At 33.4% G+C, this 20,062-nt stretch overlaps 1 protein-coding gene across 2 annotated transcripts; it reads right to left on the reverse strand.

The window, feature by feature from the left end:
- Positions 1-1,014: 1,014 nt before the first annotated feature.
- LOC100243295 (uncharacterized) lies at positions 1,015-18,858 on the reverse strand. 2 transcript variants are annotated; one of them, XM_002264806.5, is made up of 15 exons: positions 18,451-18,858; positions 17,285-17,412; positions 16,929-17,061; positions 12,881-13,037; positions 12,713-12,791; positions 11,800-11,840; positions 11,493-11,609; positions 11,238-11,318; positions 9,754-9,816; positions 9,629-9,680; positions 5,682-5,756; positions 3,535-3,582; positions 3,299-3,334; positions 3,130-3,204; positions 1,015-1,325 (listed from the first exon to the last, which is right to left on the reverse strand). In XM_002264806.5, the coding sequence occupies exons 1-15, from the start codon at positions 18,608-18,610 to the stop codon at positions 1,251-1,253; spliced, it is 1,320 nt and encodes a 439-aa protein (XP_002264842.2). In that variant the 5' UTR covers positions 18,611-18,858; the 3' UTR covers positions 1,015-1,250. The 2 variants fall into 2 exon arrangements, with proteins under 2 accessions (XP_002264842.2, XP_010653095.1); XM_010654793.3 differs by having other exon boundaries at positions 1,015-1,583; positions 18,451-18,795.
- Positions 18,859-20,062: the final 1,204 nt, after the last annotated feature.

Here is a 20,062-nt window from a genome sequence, read left to right on the forward strand (position 1 = left end):
TATTTCCATTGCATTTATCTTCGGTTTACAACAAGGGTTTGTTTAACAAAATTTTCTATAACAATTATTTTTTTATTTTTAGAAATGAACTCTACTTAAGGAGCTTATTTCTAAAATGCTATTTTCTAGAATTATTTTTGCGTGAAGATACCGTGGACTTATACGTATAGACAATGCAATAGTCACCACTAAATATTTATATCTCTCATTGTTTTTCATAACAATTCACAAAAATATCTATATTTATAACATTTTAGATTTATTCTAAAAAATTACTTTATTTTCATAACAAATTTTCAAAAATTTATCTTGAGTTCAAAAATATACCAAACATATTTTTAAAATTAAGAAATTATTTTTTGAAAACAAAAACTATTTTTAGAAATAATTGCCATGATACCAGGTTGAAGAATTGAGGCAGGCAGAATTACTATTCACTATTCTGGTTCCATTTTATTTTTCTTAGTTGGCATTCATTAGTGATAAATGGAAAATAAAAATGCCAAAGGGGACTACCTAAAAACGTCCTTATAGGCATAAAAACAAACTAATAAGCCCATTGAATGCAATTAAAAATAACACAAATGTGACCTGTAAGCAGTCATTAGTGACAAATGGAAAATAAAAATGCCAAAGGGGACTACCTAAAAATGTCCTTATAGACATAAAAACAAACTAATAAGCCCATCTAATGCAATTAAAAACGATACAAATGTGACCTGTAACAAACTCACCTCTCATTTAATAATATTCCGTCTGGAGTCTGGACACAGCTTTCTTCAAAGCAATAAATACTCAAACTTGGAAAAGTAAATATCATCAAATACAAAATGGGACCAGCACCAAAATGTGACAAAGCCGGATTCATGCAAGGAGATTCCATTTTCTCTGTCGACTTCAAGGGACAGCTTATATCAGTCCTTCCAGACAACAACTTAAATGTTGAAAAAGGGTATGTAAATAAAGATTTAACATTACCCAAAAAATGAGTATCATCAACATCAGGAATGCATATCTTGAAACTTGAAAGTTGCTTATTATTAGTTGTTATCTCTTCACTTGCATTGTATCATAACAAGAATGGATTCTCGATTCAACACCCAATTCTAATATACAAGCATCATTTCAAGCTACATCTAAAGGGATCCCAACTGAAATAACCAAATCTGGATATGGGATGAAAAATAAAATTAAAAATAATACATTTGATGTGACACCTCGCTCCCTGCTGCGCACCCAAGAGGTTGCTCTCATACTTTCACGTCAGTTGCAGCTGCCACAGGCTCCACCACTGGAGGTATACAATCCACCTTGTAGCGTAGGACCTATTCCAAAAGATAAAATGGTAATCAAGTTGGTAGTGTAAAATAAATGCAGATCCATTTCAGTCAGCCAACAAACCCACTAGCAACCGGTCAATGGCATATGACCACTACACTCACAGCAGCTTAAAGTGTCCAGAAAAGAAGTCAACACTCTTCATCTAGTATCAAAATCCTTCCTGTTTCCGATCTTTTCGGATTTGTAAATCAGATGATGATCAGGTCGGCAATTCTTGGACAATCTAGGAATACCACCAAGTTCTAGTATGCACATGGAATGAAATTCTTTGTTAAATTGGGTATGTGGCCAGAACTCTGCCTCCCTAATATTAACAAATGTTGTATCCATGCACACATACACAAGAGTCTCATGCCCCTATGGTGATGGAACAAATTCAACATTTAATACATCCCACATCAATCACTTGAAGCACAGGCCATGTAAAAGAAGTTTACCACATAGTCCTACTAAAAAATTTCACCATCCATCAAGTGAAAAACACTCCAATTGACACAGTTGCACAAACATTAAAAACCAGCATCACAAACCATTAGTTAATAACATAGGGTAAGTACTGCAGCAGATAAAATTTCTCCCAGAACAGGCCATTGATCACATCATGCCATTTCAGCCAAAAAGAATACCCAAATAAGACAAGGGAGAATTTTGTTAAAATGAGAAGACAAACCAAATTAGGAGATTGCAAGGTCTTCTCCAAGCACAACTAGGCCAAGAATATTACATTTTAATTTTAGAAACTTCTAGACCAATATTTAATCCATCTAAACCAGTGATCTCTTATTTACTAGATTTTGGTATATTTAGACAATCTCTTATCTTAACTCACATACATATGCACATTCATAAATACATAGCTCTGCATACATGTGGGTTTTTTTTTTTGTTTTTTTTTTGTGTGTTTGTGTGCGTGTGTGTTTGTTTTGTTTTGCCCTGATAGGCATAGCCCTGCATACATGTTCCTTTTAACAAGACAAAACCAGGGAATGTTTTTGTTTGGGAATATGAGAGAGGGTTCCAATAGCAAACACCTATAAAAGACTATAATATTGTGAGGGTGACAGAAATAGATCTCCAACATCAGCAATCAGGCACATTACATATTGTAGAGAAACCTACAAGTAGAAGCTCGATATCAAAGCCCAATAAATCCTATCAAAAGGATCCACTGTGAAAAATCAGGTTCATCTGATGAGTACAAACCATCTGCTCGAAATCTCTTATTCTATACTGTTGTCTGTCCATTAACTGCATAAGTGTTTAGTGAGAGATTGTGATAATGCTATCATCACAACTTTTAGTATTTTGCAGTCACAAGAGTGAGACCATCTGATAGAGGGTCAAACACTGCACTGTAAGAAACATGCATCTAGCTATAGCTCTCCTTAACCCAGTCTTAAATTTCAGTAGCTAGATGTCATTTTTAGGCATATCATCATGATTTAACCCAACTGTTCAGGTCAACAGAATGAATCCTACTCCACCCACAACCTACTAAAATTATGCATCCACTAATTGTTAGTTGATTTCTTTCATCATCATTAACTAGATCAACAAAAGTGTCATATTAAAAATTTAAGTAAACAACACCCAATCAAAATCAGGCTTAACAAAATATACAGGTAATGCACAAAGGTAACAAAAAGGCAAAACAGATGGAGAGATCAACAAAAAAACACATCTCTCACATCAAAAGGGGCCCAACCAATCAATAAAATCTAGAATAAACATAGAGGCACTATTTAATGACTTTCTAGCTTAAGCCACAGAGAGCATAGTAAACCGTACCTTTTTAAAAAAAGTTGAATAGGAATTGTCCCAAATCAGTTTGTAGTTTCCAGCCATACACGTGCAGAAGTTACCCTGTAAAGAGATCCAAGACGTATGTAAAATTTTAAGGCCAATCATACTAGAGGGCATGATATATCAATGATTGGCAGCCAAAGCATTCACTCACTTGGTCAGACTCATAACGCCGGTAAGGTAAGATCAACTGTAGAATAACCAAAAATGCCTCAGCATAAATACAAGAAATGAAGAAGGAAGATCACAAATAAAAAACAAAAGAAAAGGTAAAAAACAAGCAAAGATGCAATTAGCCTTGCAGAATAACAACGTTGAGAAGGCTTTAACTGAACAAAATCTATTCAGAAAGTGAAAGGTAAGAAGCAAACTGTCATAGTGCAAACTTACTGTTTTATCCCCGGAAGCATTTGTGTACTCCATGCTAAATCCAATATCCTGTACAGGAACAATGTAAAGCTCAAAAATGATTTTTAGGTCATACAAAATGTCAAGCATATTTTGCATGTATTTGATCGTGCATCATTATTATATCATATTGCATGTGCATTATATTTGAATCTCTAAGACCATTTTAGGGAAGTAGTGTTGGCCCATTCCTAGCTACCCACAATGAGTAACAGCATCAGTAACCCTATCAAGGAAAAAAGCCCGGGCTCTTCATAGATCCTTGCATTTTTTACCATTGTCATACCAGGAGAGGACATCTTTTTCTTAGTATGAGAGCACCAGTAAGATTTCCATCCAAGAAAAATAAGTCCCCTAAATAGTGGATGTAGACCGATAATGGAACACCAAGCAATTTATTAAGGACTTGCATAAGACAGAGGAAACCTATTTGTATATCCAACTTCTACAGTTTTGCATGCACTCTGTCATTTTCTTTTATTCAGACAATGAAACTTTCAAGAATTTGAATGGGTATTAAAATCTAGATTCTTGTTATCGTAGGTCAAACAGATTGTTTGCAACTATTCGATTTTATAATGAAGCAAAAGACAGGTGCACTGGATTTGGTGGTTTATGGAGACAGGATCTATTCTGAAATCTGGCAATACACCAAGGGATTAGGACTAAATCCAAATATAAGGGGGATTGAGGATGTGAGGGAGTTGTTTGAAGGGATGCTTTGAAAATAAAGGTAGTTTTTGTGGCCACTGTTATAATGGCTTGAACATATGCTTTTGTTCAATCCAGAAGCTGAGTTCTAATAGCAAAAATAAACACATAAATAAAGAAAAGAGGTGATTCTGACCCTTTCTACAGACCAAGAACTCTTAAGGTTAGTTAATACTAGCAATTAATTAAATTAATCCTAACCATTAATTAACACCTAACCAAAATGACCAAAAAGCACATTTATTCACCACTATTTTGAACAGCATTACGTGCAATAGTAACTTGCCTTTTTTTATTTTAATACTAATATAGAAGATTATGTCGAACATTAAAAAAAGGGACTGAAAATAAAGAGGACAAAATATCTACAAAGAATGCCTTTCTAGAAAAAAGGCCATCTATATTAGTGTGGGGTCCACAACGATTGATTCAGACTTCCTATACCAAGGTACATTTGTTTAACCAGTTAATAGCCATAACAAGCTCTAAGCAAGTCTCTTTAGCCATGTACTCTGCAGGTTAAAATTGTGGCATTCAGCAGGTTAGCAAGCATGTGGAAAGATTTTTATTTGCAGCAAGGTTTTTTCTTCTAAGGGTGTGAGATTGTGTCCAGACTTTTTTTAAGGGGAAACAACTTAAACACCAAAAATAAATGATAACACTGCTTGCATTTACTTTCTTCAATCAAAAACTACCTGATGGCATTGGCCTTCAAGCATTTATTACTCTGGTACCACATTGGTAATATGCCTCCAAGCTCCCTCATGAAAGATTGAAGAGAAAGGGAAAATAGAAAGAGAACATTATAGAAATAGGAAGAGCATTAGAAGCATTAGGGCTGTGCTCTCCTATCTTAATAATTGTAAAAGGATACAAATAATTGTAAATGGGAAAAATATCCTTCATAAGCAATCCTGGTTAACATTGGCAGGATGCACCCATTTACTCAACACCATGGACATGAACCACACTAATTAGTAAAGAGCATCACTTGATTTGCAGTGTCTTATGAATTTCTCCTTGAATTTGATTGGCACATTTGACACAAAATTCTTTACATTGGCCATGTTTCTTAATTACACAAATTTGTTCAGGGTATCACTGAGCTTGAAATTGGCAATTGTTAAGACACAACTAACTCTGTATGTAATCTAAAAGCACTTCATTTCAATGTTGTCATCAATCTCTATCATATCAAGATACTTAACCTAGTTTGTAATCAACTATTGCACCATACAAGTAACCAAACAGCAAGTAGATCTTTAATTTTTGTAGCTCAACAATTCAAGATCTTCATAAAAATAAAGCATAAAAAATAAATGTTCAAATAAAGAACTCTAAAAGTCTAGATGGCATGCCAAAACTACTGAATAGTCCAATAAACAACTCAGGTCCACACAATAGTTGAGAAGCAATACCACATTCATTTTGCCTTGTGCCAAGGAGAAATCCCAAGCAATATATGAGTTTATTGACTCCACCATCAATGAAACCTAGAAATAAGACAAATATGATGTCATGAGTTTGGTACTGACATCAGATATCCAAGCACTAACACATAAAACAAAAATTAATTGAAAGACAAAATAATTGAGGAATGTCATAAAAACCCTAAACCAGCCACCTGCCAAACAGGGGATTAGGTTCAGCCTACTGCAACTTACTGTTGTGGATCTAAAATGTTTGTGTTTGCCAAATCTGAAGGCAATTAAAAATTTAATACTTACCATCAAAGCAGACATCAACTAAACCATGTCAGATACACATGTACATACTCAGGCGTCTAGATGCATGCACACAGATATGCATGCATATGTCCATGTGTAAGCATATAAAAGAACATCCACAAATTTCTCAAGAGGCATCTCCTTTCATTAGTTTAATTCATGCATTCGCTTTAATTATGCTACTTTACAAAATTGTTGTACATATAGTATTTGGAGTTAAATCAAACATCCAGATGTTCAAATCATGGAAAATATGATTCATGAATTAGTTGGGAGTTAAATAATACATAGTCTAGGTCCAGGAGCTATATTACATCACGTAGCATTTACACTACCAACTTCGCATTTTATGGGTTTCCTATGATAATTATCACAGAGGCCAATTTTTAATAAATTTGTTGCCTTTCTCCTCTGCTTTATCCTCCAATCATAGGTTTTTGAGCTACACACAGAAACCACACCGTTCACAGGCAAATACCTAACTTCATAAATATCTCCAATGAGCTTACAAGAAATTGACCTTGGCTTGCTTCAGATTAAAATGCACCACTCTGGATGAATGAATGCACATCCAGGCAGTTGAATCCCAATGGTGTTGGATTTGATGAACTAATCAGCTCCTGCCATCATTGCATGACAGTTGTGAGAATTACATGACTACCACAAATACCAATAATCACATCAATCCTCATTCACTTAGTCATAAATTTGCCTTCACCCACAGTCTGATCCATACTGCATGTCTTACACAGGACATGCCTACTAAAAACCATGCCTGACTGATGCTTGGATCAATTGCAAAGTTCACAAGGAATTGTTCAGACTATATATCAAGTCTTTCACTTCTTCGGTTTAAAAATAGCTCCAACTTATGACCTGTTAGGGTTTTCTCTTAAAGACTTTAGGGCTCTATATAAAGGCTTTAATGCTATCTCCTTTAATAATTTCAGTTAAGTTCCCCATACACTTAATTCTTTCCAATAATTTCCACAATGTTTCGTGATAAGTTCTCTAAGGTCCCTTCTCCCCACTTATAGGTGGATCAATGTTTATCCTCCAAGGCAGGAAATTTGTCCATTATAATGAATTTCTCATAAGAATCTTAACCATCTAATAAATAGCTCACAAATGCCAATAGTAAAATATGATTGGATAGGATAGTGTCCAATGTGATTTGCTCATCCACTCCCATTAGAAGATCAATTCCAAAAGGACACTATGATGCTCAGACTCTCCAACTGCACCTAAGGTACCTGTGTTGACATGAAGCACTATTCAATGTATAAAAACCTTTAATTTAAAAAATTGATAATTGAATAAATCATTATGTTAATTAAAACAATTCAATCTCTTTAATATTAATATATCACTATTTTTAATATATCATGACATAAATTTTTTTATATATATAAATAAAGACTTAAATTAAAATAAAAAGAACCGCTAGAAAAACAACCCAAGGTATACAAGAAAACAAACCTTCCTTCACCACCAAGGCTCGAACAAATGAATACAAAATAGGAGCCTCAATAAAACCCAACCATTCAAAAAACCTACTAAAGTCAGTAGGCAATCATCAAAAAACAACTTAGACTCGGACCACAGAAAGCAAAAAAAACCCTTTTTAGCTCTTGTATAGAAAAAACCCCGTTATTGAATACAATGTTATTCCTTGCCTTCCAAACCATTGAAAACAAGCACAAAGGGTTTGCTCGCCAAACCTTCTTGCGCTTTTTGCCCACAAAAGAATCATGCTAACCTAGCGAAGTATCTCTAACCGACGAAGAAAACACTCAAGACACCGCAAAAAGTACAAAAATCAGCTCCCATAAAACCCTTGTTGATTCACAATGGAGAAGCAAATGATCTATGGATTCTTCATTTCCAAGGCACAAGAAACACCGATTTGCTAAAGACCAACCTCGTCTCTAAACTTGATCCAAAGTTAAAACGTTACCCCACACTGCCTCCCACGCAAAAAAACTAACTTTGGGTTGGGCCCTAGAAATCCAAATGCTGCTCAATGGAAAAGACCCTTATATATCATGTCATTATAACCTATATCATAATATATATATAAACCATATGTATTAATGTTATTACATTAATTAATGTCTAAAGTTAACATAATTAATATATAATTATGTCAATTTAAAATAAATATAACAATTTGATAAGGACTTTTTGCCCAAATCTTCATTCATAGAGGAAAGGGAATCGTTTTCTTTGGGTAGCCCCAAGAAAACTCATTCTCTATTTTAGAGGAATGGGTTTCCTAAAAATCAGACAGGATCCACCTTACTGGATACTCCTACTTTACTTCAGATATGGCAGTTTGACTTTGATTGATTTTCTTTTCTTTTTTCAACTTTCTTATAAAAATATTTAGGAATAAGGAAGAAAAGATAAAGATAAAGAGAGCTAATCAAAGGTATCTTTACTTTTTATTGATTGTCCTTGACTTTTCTTATGTCATATACCATATTCATATCTAAATTTTGGATCCATTTAGTTGGTGTTTTCCACATCCTTAATTTGGGAGTTAAAAGAATCTGACTCAGATATTTATGTGTACCCAAGTCCAAGCAACATATGAACGCAGTTCACCTTAGCATGCAATTAGTTTGGTTAGCCTCTACTCCAACCACCAAGCCAAGACCTTCAAGTCATCCAACCCCCAGTCAGGATGGCAAAGTCACAGCATGTCAACCAAGAAGACAGGCACCAAGTCTTAGAAAAAAACTTAAGACCCCCCATATAGCACTTGGTTTTAAGGGTGTAAGTAAAACCAAAAAAAAAAAACGGAAAATCAATCCAAACCAACCAAAACCAATCATATCAGTTCAGTTTTCAATAACCATAAAGATCGTTTGGTTTGAAAATTTTGAAAACTGATTTTATCAGTTTGGTTTTCGGTTTCCTTGTCTCCTAATCGATAAAAACCGAATCAAACCAACAAAAACCTAAAAAAAAATTAATTATATTTTGAACATCAAATCCAAGCTAGTTTCAATTAGATATTAGTCTTAAAAACAAATTAGACTTAGGACTTAAATTAACTTGCATCCAACTGATCATCTAAACCAAAATAAACTGACCTTGATCAAGCTCTGTTTGGTTTGGTTTGGTTTTTCCAAACCTAAAAGGTCAGTTAGGTTTTGATTCAAATATAAACCGATAATGTCACTTCAGCTAATTTTTTTCCAAAAAACCAACTGAACCACAACTTTTTACACCTCTACTTGGTTTATACAAAGAGCATTTTGAACCTTTTTGGTTATAATGGATCCCAAGGAAGATCCTGCAGTTTATAACCACATGATCATATGGGTGAATCTCATAATTTTTCTGAGGTGGGATTCTGATGGATGGTTTACAGTCAAGAGTTATTAAGCTCTTACCTTTATGGTGCTCCATCTTATATCTTTTTGGAGACTATTCCGACTTTCATAGGGCTACTCTTTTAATGTAAATATTTTTTTATACTGTAACACAATTGCCTTTTTTTCACAAAGAAATGAACATTGGGCATAGGAACACCGAAGGTAAGCAAATAATATACAATTACAAACAGAAATATATGAACCATCACCCTCAATCATGAAGAATAACTCTTGTGAAAAGCAGTACAAACAAACCTCATGAGTTTTTCCAGCAGGAATGCTTATTTCTTTGTATTCATCATTTTTCCTGTAGATTACAAGCCAATAAACTTCAACAATTGAAAATAATGACACTGTGACAGAAAATTTTCATAAGTTACCTTGCTTCTATTGGACCAGCATCTTCAGCAGAAATGAAGAAGGGGGAATTTGCAAAGACCTCACTGATCAAAACACAAATGCTTATCAAGACATGCAACCAAAAGTACCATAGTGCAAAGCAACAACAGTGGTAATATGACTTAAATTCTCCTAGAATTCACAAAAGTGACTTTATATAAACTGATATCATACATGATGACAAATAACAAAAAGCTAGGATATCATTGAAAGTAAGGCTGCTTGTGAATTTCACATAGAAAAAGTGAATTATTCTATTTTTGTAGTGAAAAAAAAGAGAATAATAAAATTCAGAAGCAACCTTCATATCTTATAGAATATTATTGACCTCTATTTTAGTTTCAAATATAGCATTGGCATCCTCTGAGATTCTAATGGACATTTCATATTGGTGGTTATGGTGGATAGAATATCAAGCATTGTCCACATATATCCACACCCATAACAATGTCGAGTCATGTCAAACACAAGTATGATTTTATAATTATTTTTTTCTCTTTTTTGTCCTTTTTAAGAAATGCACTTTATTAAGGAGGGACAAGAAACAGTAACTCACTCCCCACAACTGAAAACAAAACACAGGCAACTGGGGGAAAAAGAAATATTCCCCCTACCCAAAAGAAAGACACGTGCAACTAATCAGAGGAAAAAAACGTTGTTATAATTTCTCTTTGATAATTCTGATAAAAAAAAGTTATTTTTAATAATGATTAGAAAGGAAACATGTGGATTAAAATTCCAGATTCTTCTTAGTTTTCCACTTCCTTCCTCATGCCATTCCAACAAATTCAGCAATAGAGCATGCAAGAGAGAATCAAAAGCTTGTCTTATGATAAATTGTAATCTAAAAAAAGAAGATGAAATGAAGCAATAATTTATAATGTCAGGCAGGAGACACGAGCATAAGATGAAGGAGCCTCTGCCCGCTAATACCTCAAACTGTCATTACTTCAGCCCAATAGAAGTCTTATGAAACCAGCAGCTTTTGATATGAAATTTCTTATTTATTTGGAGGGGATGGAAGATATAAGATAGTCAAGATAAACACTCCACAAAATAAAGTAAGTAATAGGCACTCCAGGTACACTTGGAAATGAAATAGTAGTAAAAAAACAAGTAAAGAAGAAAAGGTGGTATCTAGAGATTTTAGACCATAATAATCCCATATTGTTGGCATTGTTAGCTTAGCCACCCTATTTAATTTTATAAAATCCATACAACTGTATATGAAAAAAGAAAATGAAAATCCTTATGTAACAAGGAAAAGCTCCACAAAGAAAATGTCAGCCAGAAAGAATATACACGTAGGCTGAATAATTCATTGAAGAGCAACAATTATTTGATGATGCTGATACCAATGACAATGTTAACAGCAGTAAATCACAATAGAATTGTCATCACCAGTTATCACCAATATAAAGGAATAAATCATAACCTACAGGAATGCAGGAAGAAGAAATACTACCTAATAAATTTGATGAACCTTTCAAACTCAGAGGTGTAGACATCCACTGCTTGCCCCAAGACAGTTAACTGCTCTTTTGTTCTGATCAATGGAATATACCAAAGCAGAGTCAAGGAAAAAAAAAAAGCAACAAAAAGAAACAGCCACTGCCTCACTGGGTCAAAAGAAAACCAAACATTATTTACTATATAGAGAAAGCTTACTACTATTAGAAGTTAACTAACTGAACGGATTAAAGATTCCAAGATATCTCACAATTTTCTTGCCTCAAACCGCCTCCATGATAGAAAAAGAAAAAGTCGTATTGAAAGCACCAATGTCGTAAGGCTGTATAAAGGTGGTCCATAACGTTGTCGCTGCTCTTCCATTGGCCTATTAATAAAATGCTTCAGTGTAGAAATGGCATATAGGCTTCCCAGTCCAAGAAAATCTTCAAAGTAGTTTATAAAACAAGCCCTCTATTTCATTTTCATTTTTCATGTTAAAGGACAAATAATCAATAATCTATTATAGGTGGACGGTGACAAATGCTAATGCCAAAATGAGAGAGAGAGATATATACCCTTCATCGTCATTTAGTTGTCGGATAAAATCTAGTAAAACCTGCACCAAGACAACAGTATCAAAACAAATACCAATAAACATTAAAAAATATGAACATGCAAAATAGTCCAAGTATCAGTACCTAGTCAACATGCATGGCATGTTGACCAAGGCATCCAAACCATATTACCATTCAACCACAATTAATTCAATCTGAAAGGATAATAACATCAAATATAGCACAAAAGCAAGCCACAAAGATAGCAGCAGAATTTCAACTACATGAACATTTCTGCCCATGGACCACTAATGACTACACTACTAAGGCCCCATTTTCGCCTAGTTGTAGCTTCTAATAGAGTTCTTTTAAAAAAGCCTGTCCGTATAAGAGCACACCAAAAAGAAATTTATCACTATTAATTACTAAATTTTTAGAAGGAATGTTTAAAAGAATAAATGGATAATTTTTGTTGCTAGATAAAAGTTACAAGGTTATAAATGCACATGTAAAATTATTATTATTATTATTATTATTATTAATTTTTTTTTTTTTTTGGACAAACTACCTTCCAGTGGCTCTTCTGGAAAAAGCTACTCTATTGTAACTTCTAATAAAAGAGCTTTTAAGTGATAACGTCTTTGACTTAATGGCTTGTATTAAAAAGCTGTAAAAGAGTTTTCACAAATGCAACTCATCTGCAACCAAATAACTTGTAAAAGAGTTTTCACCACGAAAAATCTCTTTTCAGAATTACAAATGGAGCACCAAACAGGGCCTAAAGAAGGGTATAATGTCAAAACAAGTTAAGAATATAGATTCAAGACTCCAAACAAAAGGCTACATAAATAAGATAAGCCTTCTGAATGAGCTACGAATAACAAAAAAGGAACCATATAAACTGCTAGAGACACCGAGCTGAAGAAGAACAAACCTGTGGCACTCCTACCAAGTACTTAACAAGGGTCTTGTAGACACCTGTTGCAGAACCAAGCTGAGCTAACTGTCTCCTCCTGGAAGGGTGACGTTTCATCAGAAATTACGTTGTAAGATCACTCAGAGGCTGTACCACAAGTGAAAAGCAAAAACCAAGGAACCTCACCTTTCCATTTGTTGATTCCACAGCAAAGCATATCGATCTTGTATACTTCCACCAGAATTAACCAACACATCAACCTCAGCTTGCTTATTCCTCTCTGAGCGCTCCCTTTGTTGTCTGATCAGGGTTCCCCGAAAATCTTGAGGCATGTAGGTCATAACTGAAAACATACTCACATGTCAAAATAACCACCTGTATATAGAATATTCTTGTGCTGATTATTAAGAAAACATCCCATCTGTAGCATGAGAGTCAACCCAGAAAGCATTTTATTTATCAGAAAGGAGTATATCTTTTAGGGGGTTAGGGACCACAAATAGGGGCAAAGATCTATTGCAAATCGTTTGTCTTACTTTGATTTGGATAGCATGGCGGGAAAGAAATGCAAGGCTCTTTGAGGACGATTGGAGGACATCCAAAATGTTATGGGACCTGATTTGTTTCTATTCATCATTTTGAGCATCTACAACCACAGCTTTCAGGGGCATTCCTCTCAACTTTATTCAACGCAATTGTATTTTTGATATGTAGTTCAAAAGAGTCAAAATAATAATGTTGAGACATTTTGATGTCTTCTAGTTTATTTTTCTTTTCCTTTGTTTTGATCAAGTTTGTAATAAGGGAAGGATTTTTCATCCTTCTCAATTTTATTCTGTTAATGAAAACATTTTTGTTCCTAATAAAAAAAAAAAATCATAGAATTAGCATCCTTCTAGAAGTACAAAAACTAGTAAAAACAAAAAAAAGAAAGAACTACTTAAAAAGAACATCAAAACAGATATACAGACAAAGGAAATGACAAAAACATGCACCAGCCAAAGAAATTCCACATAACTTAAGGGGTAAAAGAACCCCAACAAGAGAAACCCTCCATTTGGCTCCTTGTTGCCCTAACAAATCTGCAATATGATTGGCTAAATGAAGAGTCCAATAAAAATAGCAGCTCAGGTTACTAGCAATATCTAAAATTCCCAGGAGCTCTCTCCAACCATGAGATCACAATGGCAGAATTCCTTACACCATAAATTGGGTAGGCTAAAGTTCTGGCTGCAACAAGCCCTTCAAAAGAACTAAAATCTCTGTTTCAATGACTGATCCAATCCATTTGGCAAAAATATAGTATATAGCATTCACTGATAATAGGTAAAAACACCAGCCATATGTTATGATTTCAATTTCCAGAGTACTGCAAGGATTTAAAGAATTGGAATATAGAAATATATGTTAAATGCACTTATAATGATGTCAATTATCAAAAACAGAATCCCCAATAAGCTGGTTGGAGACTGTATTAGATGTTTCCATGTTCGAAAATGCCAATTACCATATTCCACAATGATCTCTAATCACATCTCCAATTCCTAGCTAAACTAGGTTAGCTAAAGTAGACATATCAAAGTTTAACTTAATTGAACCCATTTAAGACTGGATTCATATTAGAAGCAACTCCCTACCTACCCTCTTTGGCCTACAAACGTTGTTCCAATCAAGCCATAAAACACTCAACAGAATAGCCTTAGAAGTTGCACATATAGAAGCCTAGAGAGAGGAAAAGAATTTTTCCAACTCCAATAGAATCCTCAATCTTCTATTATCCTAAAAAATTCTAATAATCTGTCCCTCATAACTAAACATGACAAAATGACACAAGCCAAATGACAAAGTACCCTGAGTGCAAGAAAATACCCAAAGCCCCCAAAGGGATAAACATAATTGTTAAACTATCAATTGACTCAAAATCTTAAGTTGTATGTTAGTGATCCAACAATATATGTCAAGCTCATTTAGGCTTGAGCCTTAACACCCCACCTTAAGGGCAACCTTATTTGGGCTTGCACATGGGCTCCATAATTGCAGGAAATAAGCATACCGTGAGGTTCAAACTCATGACCTCCCATTAAACAAGGCTTTAATATCATGTTAAACTATCAACTGACTTAAAAGCTTAAACCGTTAGGTAGTAAGCTAACAAAATATATCAAGCTTATTTGAGCCCTAGCCCTAACAATAATATTAGTCACACTACTAGAAGGAACCAATCCATCTTAACAAGTCTGAACAACCTATTACCAAAGCCTCAATGACATTAAGCAGGGCAAAAAATGATGATCAATCAATTCACCACTTTGCAAACACATAACACAAGGACCCAAACAAAAAGGTTTGCAAAGACTTCCCAACTGAGCAAATCATTAGTATTGACCTTCTAATTGGCCACAATCAATGCAAAGGCCTCAATCTTTGATGGGTTTCAAAATTCCAAATGAAACACACAAAAAGAAAAAAGGTGGAATTCAAATGTAGATAAAGTTGATGAACAAATTTTCATAGAGAAAAGGTATAAGTCAAGAACAACCCTTGCATCCAGATGGGAATGGTGACAAGCACACATAGATAAGAAAGGACAAAACAAGTTCAAGTTCCTTGAATAAATAGGTCAATTGAGTCATTAACATGTCAGGTTGAAAGGTTAATCATATTGACTTAAACAATAGGATTTGTTCATTAAGAGAGGCGTTATTGGGGTGGTTAGGGCCTTGTGTGGGAAAGGAAAGGAGGAAAGTGTGGCGTTCAGCACCCTTGTGCCTTTTTTGGATTGTTTGGAAGGAAAGAAACAGTAGGGCTTTTGAAAATGTAGAGCATTCGATTCTGGGGTGTAAATCGGTTTTACTTTGTAATCTGTGGGCGTGGACTAGGGGTTTTTTTGTTTCTGGTCCCACTTTCGTTGTAGATTTTGTTGATTGGTTAGGCCATGGGTAAATGTTTTTTCTTTGTATACCTCCTGTATACGTTGGGGTGCTTCCTTGAAGTGCCTCTTTTTATTAATATATTTCTCTTTATTCATAAAAAAAAAATAGGATTTGTTCATTAAATGGGTTACAAGACATGTTACCTTTTCAATAATTAGGTCGTATTTTGGTTCATACTTTTAACCCAATTATTATTCATGTCATATTCAGCTTTACCTATTTAGTATAGCTCTTAAGTTTTGATATGACACGAACAGGATCCACCAACACAAACCATCAACCGTTAGATATTCCCTCAAAACCACAAACTTTGAAGAAATTTCTGATATTTATTTCGAAATCTAAAATTTCAGGTTCTAAACATGATGCACTAGATTTGAGAGTCAAACCAAAACCTAATCATCATGAAAACCGGATAAAATAAAGCATTCCATATTTCGGATAAGAAAAAGTTGGAAACTTTTGTTCAAGGATTTAAAATTTTTCATCATAACTACAAAAGATCTATTTTTAGGAAAAATCTTTGTGAATTACTACAGATTTTAGAACTCGTGTTATTTTTTGGTAAACAGTAACAAATAACTTTATTTACTTACAAAATAATAATAATAGATACATAGAGTTCTTAAGGAAATTATTTTTTCCCTCACTAAACTAATTGTTTTTTAGAATTCATTTGTGCATTTCCTTTTCTTATTTTCCTTCTTTGCTGCTTCATTTCCAGAACTGTGACAGTTCATGAGTTTAGGGAACTAAGCACAAACATTCTCTACAGGGAACTGAATAAGCATGAGCTAGATTGTTGATTATACATAAGAATGCATGAGTTTATATGTGTATGAGTGGGAAATTGCAACCAATATGCATAATGAGGCACACACATACACTAAATTGGTAGTAAAAATTACAAGATCTTATAGAAGTTTACAAACATCAAAAAGATTTAAACATTCAACATAGCCAACAAGATGAAAATTCACAATGGCAAACCTATCATGAAGGCACCCTCACTGCCTTATCACTATTTGAAACATATCCCCATCTGTTTAAGATTGTAAGCACTTCACACTTTCAACTAAATATGCTCCTATGCCAAGATGTGGAGCATGTACTGGAATATAAGCCATAAAATTCAATTTCAAAGGGAGCATGCAGGAGCTTGGAGGCAGCGGTTCTCCTAATACCCTTCTCTATAAAATTCATTGATTAACTTTGGATGAAATAGATGGTTAGAAAATGCATTCAACTCTATTCAGAAAAAATAAAAAACATAAAAAAAAGGTAAGAAATTACAGAAAGACCTGTGTTGAATATATTTTCAGAATTTTTGGATTGGAAAGCCTGCAATATCTTCATAGTGTTTTGAAATTTATCTTTGAGATGCCCAAGAATAAGACCAAGTTCAGCGTCTTCAGGTGTGGACTGCCGTTGAAGCTGCACTTGAGACAAATGTATAATAAAAATGTGGTCCTTTTTTAATCTGAAGTAATTGCAATAAAACTGTGCTTGTAAAATCACTGTTCAAATGTTAATTGCAAGAACAAGATTATGAATGTTAAGTGCTAGACATTATGAATAAAAACTTGATCATATCATATCCCAAAAACTGTTACAAACTATTATTTTGGTAACAAAATAAAAGAAATTTTTGCCTTACCAATGGTGGCCAATGAGATCTTTCTAGTAAAAAAAGAATTTCTTCAATTTGTTCTCGGTTCTTCCACATGTTCTCATCAATTTTATGGGGAGGTGGACAGTCTGCTTCTTTCACCAATAGAGTTTCACCTGAATATGAATAATATATCTTGTAAGTTTGCTGAATATAACAGTCAATTTCACCAACATTGTAAAAATAGAAAACATAAAAATAAAATAATATAAAATAAAATAGGAGTTTTGTTATGACACTTTTCAAAAAAATTTCGGGCACTTGGTGGTTTATTATACACTAAAATTAGTAGGGGGAAAAAAAATCAACTACGGTCAGATTTTTTCTCCAAGCTATTGAGCCCAAAGATGGTAGCACTGTTGCAACGTGTAATTCAGTTTAAATTACTTCCTGGTGAATGGTGAGTCAGTCACAGGAATATCCTGGGCCTCTCAATAAAAAAAATAAGGCCTACAAAAGTTGGATATTTGTTGCACAAGATCTCTAATTTGTCTTATATCTAGAGTGCTTATTTTTGTGGATAACAAATCCAGTCAACCACCTAAAGGTTACTTCAGCTACTTCAAAGTGCTCTTAGGCTAAAGGATTTTTAGACATTATTCCTCCTTAAAAGGTTCTTTAATCTTTATTGGGATTTCTTCAATTCCTTTAGGGTGTTTCTTTTCTCTGTTTGCATTTGGAGGATATTTAATCCTTAGCGTACTTTTTGTGGATAAAGATGTTGTTTTTAATAAAACAAAACACACTTCAACTGAATTGTAAAGTATCTTTCTTAAATCATGCACAAGTCCAACCAATGCCGACACCGGTTTCAACTCGAATTTGATTTCTTGAACACTGTCTAATACCAAGATGCGTGCTTTGGCCATAATTGCATGCTATACCATTCAAACTCCATACTTTCCAACAAAATTTCATCTCCACATACACGCGTTACAAATGACCAATTGCCCCTATATTTCTTTCAATGTAGCACCAGAAAATCATCGAGGTATTGAAGTCCTGAAACCACTGATTCCAGCCACTCCAAATCCGATAGTAAAAAATAAATAAAATAACATAAAATAAAGCAAACACAACAACTAACATTAAACTAACAAAAGAAAAGAAAAGAAAAGAAAAACAGCAAAAAAAAAAAAAAAGTTAATTGAGACCTGGAGTGAGAGGAGAGTCATTGTGCAAATCGGAGGCCATAGAGCGAATCTGATAAGAAAGGCGAGAGACATCGTCGGAGAGAGACTGGAAAGGGTACTTGTCGTAGAAAGAAGCAAGAAAATTCCTGGTTATCGGCACCAGACCCTCGGTGGAAGCCATTGATGCCACCCCCTGCGATCTACTGATAATTCTAGGGTTCTTTCAAGTCAATTTTCAATCCAAATCATCCAATTTCGTTACTAGATTTCGCGGATTTACTCTCAATGGAAACCGAGATTCGATGGAACTACAACTTTCATTCGTAGATTTGTACATGAATTCCAGTCCACGCCTCCCTGTATTTACCGTCAAATGTTTTTTAATTGCACTCACTTTCCCTTAACTTATGTCTAATTGTAAGAGCGTCCCATTATTTGTGAAAATTACGTATTCCCCTTTTTTCCTCAATAGTCGATAAAATATGTCCTTAAATTAGGTTATTTCTAAATTAAAAAGAATAATAAGTCTCGTACCAAATTTGAAGTCCAAAATAACATATGTCGATTTATTTTCACATTTTATATAATTCATATTTATTTGGACTTATAATAAGATGACAAACACTACCTAAACATATTAAAAAAAATTATAAGCATATTTAAAATTTTAACTATACTTTTAATAAAATTAAAATAATATAAGTTTTTCAAATTTATAAATTTGTTGTCAACCCTGGTTGTAATTAATTATTATAGGAAAACTTCTTATAATTATAATTAAATTTGTTTTCCAAATAGTAGATCAATTACTTTTATGAATCTATATTTATGTAAAAATTGGAAATAGTAATTGTGGCGTGTTAAATAAAAACTGATTTGTAATTAAAACAAAAAATTATAATAAAAAAATGTAGGATAATAAATTGATAAAATCATGTTTTCAAAAATTATTTTTCGTAAGTATTGTCAAATATGTAATTAATTTCATATAAATCAATTCAAATATCATAGTACTCTATTTTTTTATAAATTAATTACAACTTTTTTTTTTTTTAAGCTTCTTGAAAATGAGGGGACCTCGAGGAGAGTGTAAAAGATAAAATAAATAAAGATAAAAGGGGTTAAATATACTTTAACATAGTATAAATTATTATTATTGTTATAGCATATGTTTTATAAAAAAAATGAATATCATAATGGTAATAACTTATCTCATGACATAGCATGTAAATTATATAATATTTTTTTCCAATATATTAAGTTATAACCAAACAAAATTTTATATTTCTATCGTTGATATTTATCGATAATTATATTTTTATAATCACCATCATACTATTATCATATTATTATGTTTTTAAGGTGATGAAAAAGTGTTTTATATGGGGGAACACTTTAATTGATGAAGAGTTTGTTGATCATTTATTTCATGAATTTTTGTAATAGAACTCTCTTTCAATATATTTTTAACATTCTTCTTCTCACGTTATATAATTTTATAGAGTGATGGTATAACTAATAATGTTGGATTTGAGATTCAAACACTTTGTGTTGATACATAATTAGGGCAATCATCACTTGGACTTCCTCCAATGTGATGCTCTTAGTGTTTGTAATTTAAATATTTGTTTGG

The sequence above is a fragment of the Vitis vinifera genome, chromosome 8 (genome assembly GCF_030704535.1).
Source record: "Vitis vinifera cultivar Pinot Noir 40024 chromosome 8, ASM3070453v1".
NCBI lineage: Eukaryota > Viridiplantae > Streptophyta > Magnoliopsida > Vitales > Vitaceae > Vitis > Vitis vinifera.

What these genes read in the sequence shown, in the direction of transcription:
- LOC100243295 (XM_002264806.5), bottom strand. Translation starts at nt 18,610, where the DNA reads ATGGCTTCCACCGAGGGTCTGGTGCCGATAACCAGGAATTTTCTTGCT. An exon ending in ACTTGGTAGGAGTGCCACAG is followed by an intron (nt 11,841 to 12,712) that starts GTTTGTTCTTCT and finishes GTCTTGGTGCAG; the next exon opens with GTTTTACTAGATTTTATCCG. An exon ending in AGGTTCATCAAATTTATTAG is followed by an intron (nt 9,817 to 11,237) that starts GTAGTATTTCTT and finishes TGTTTTGATCAG; the next exon opens with TGAGGTCTTTGCAAATTCCC.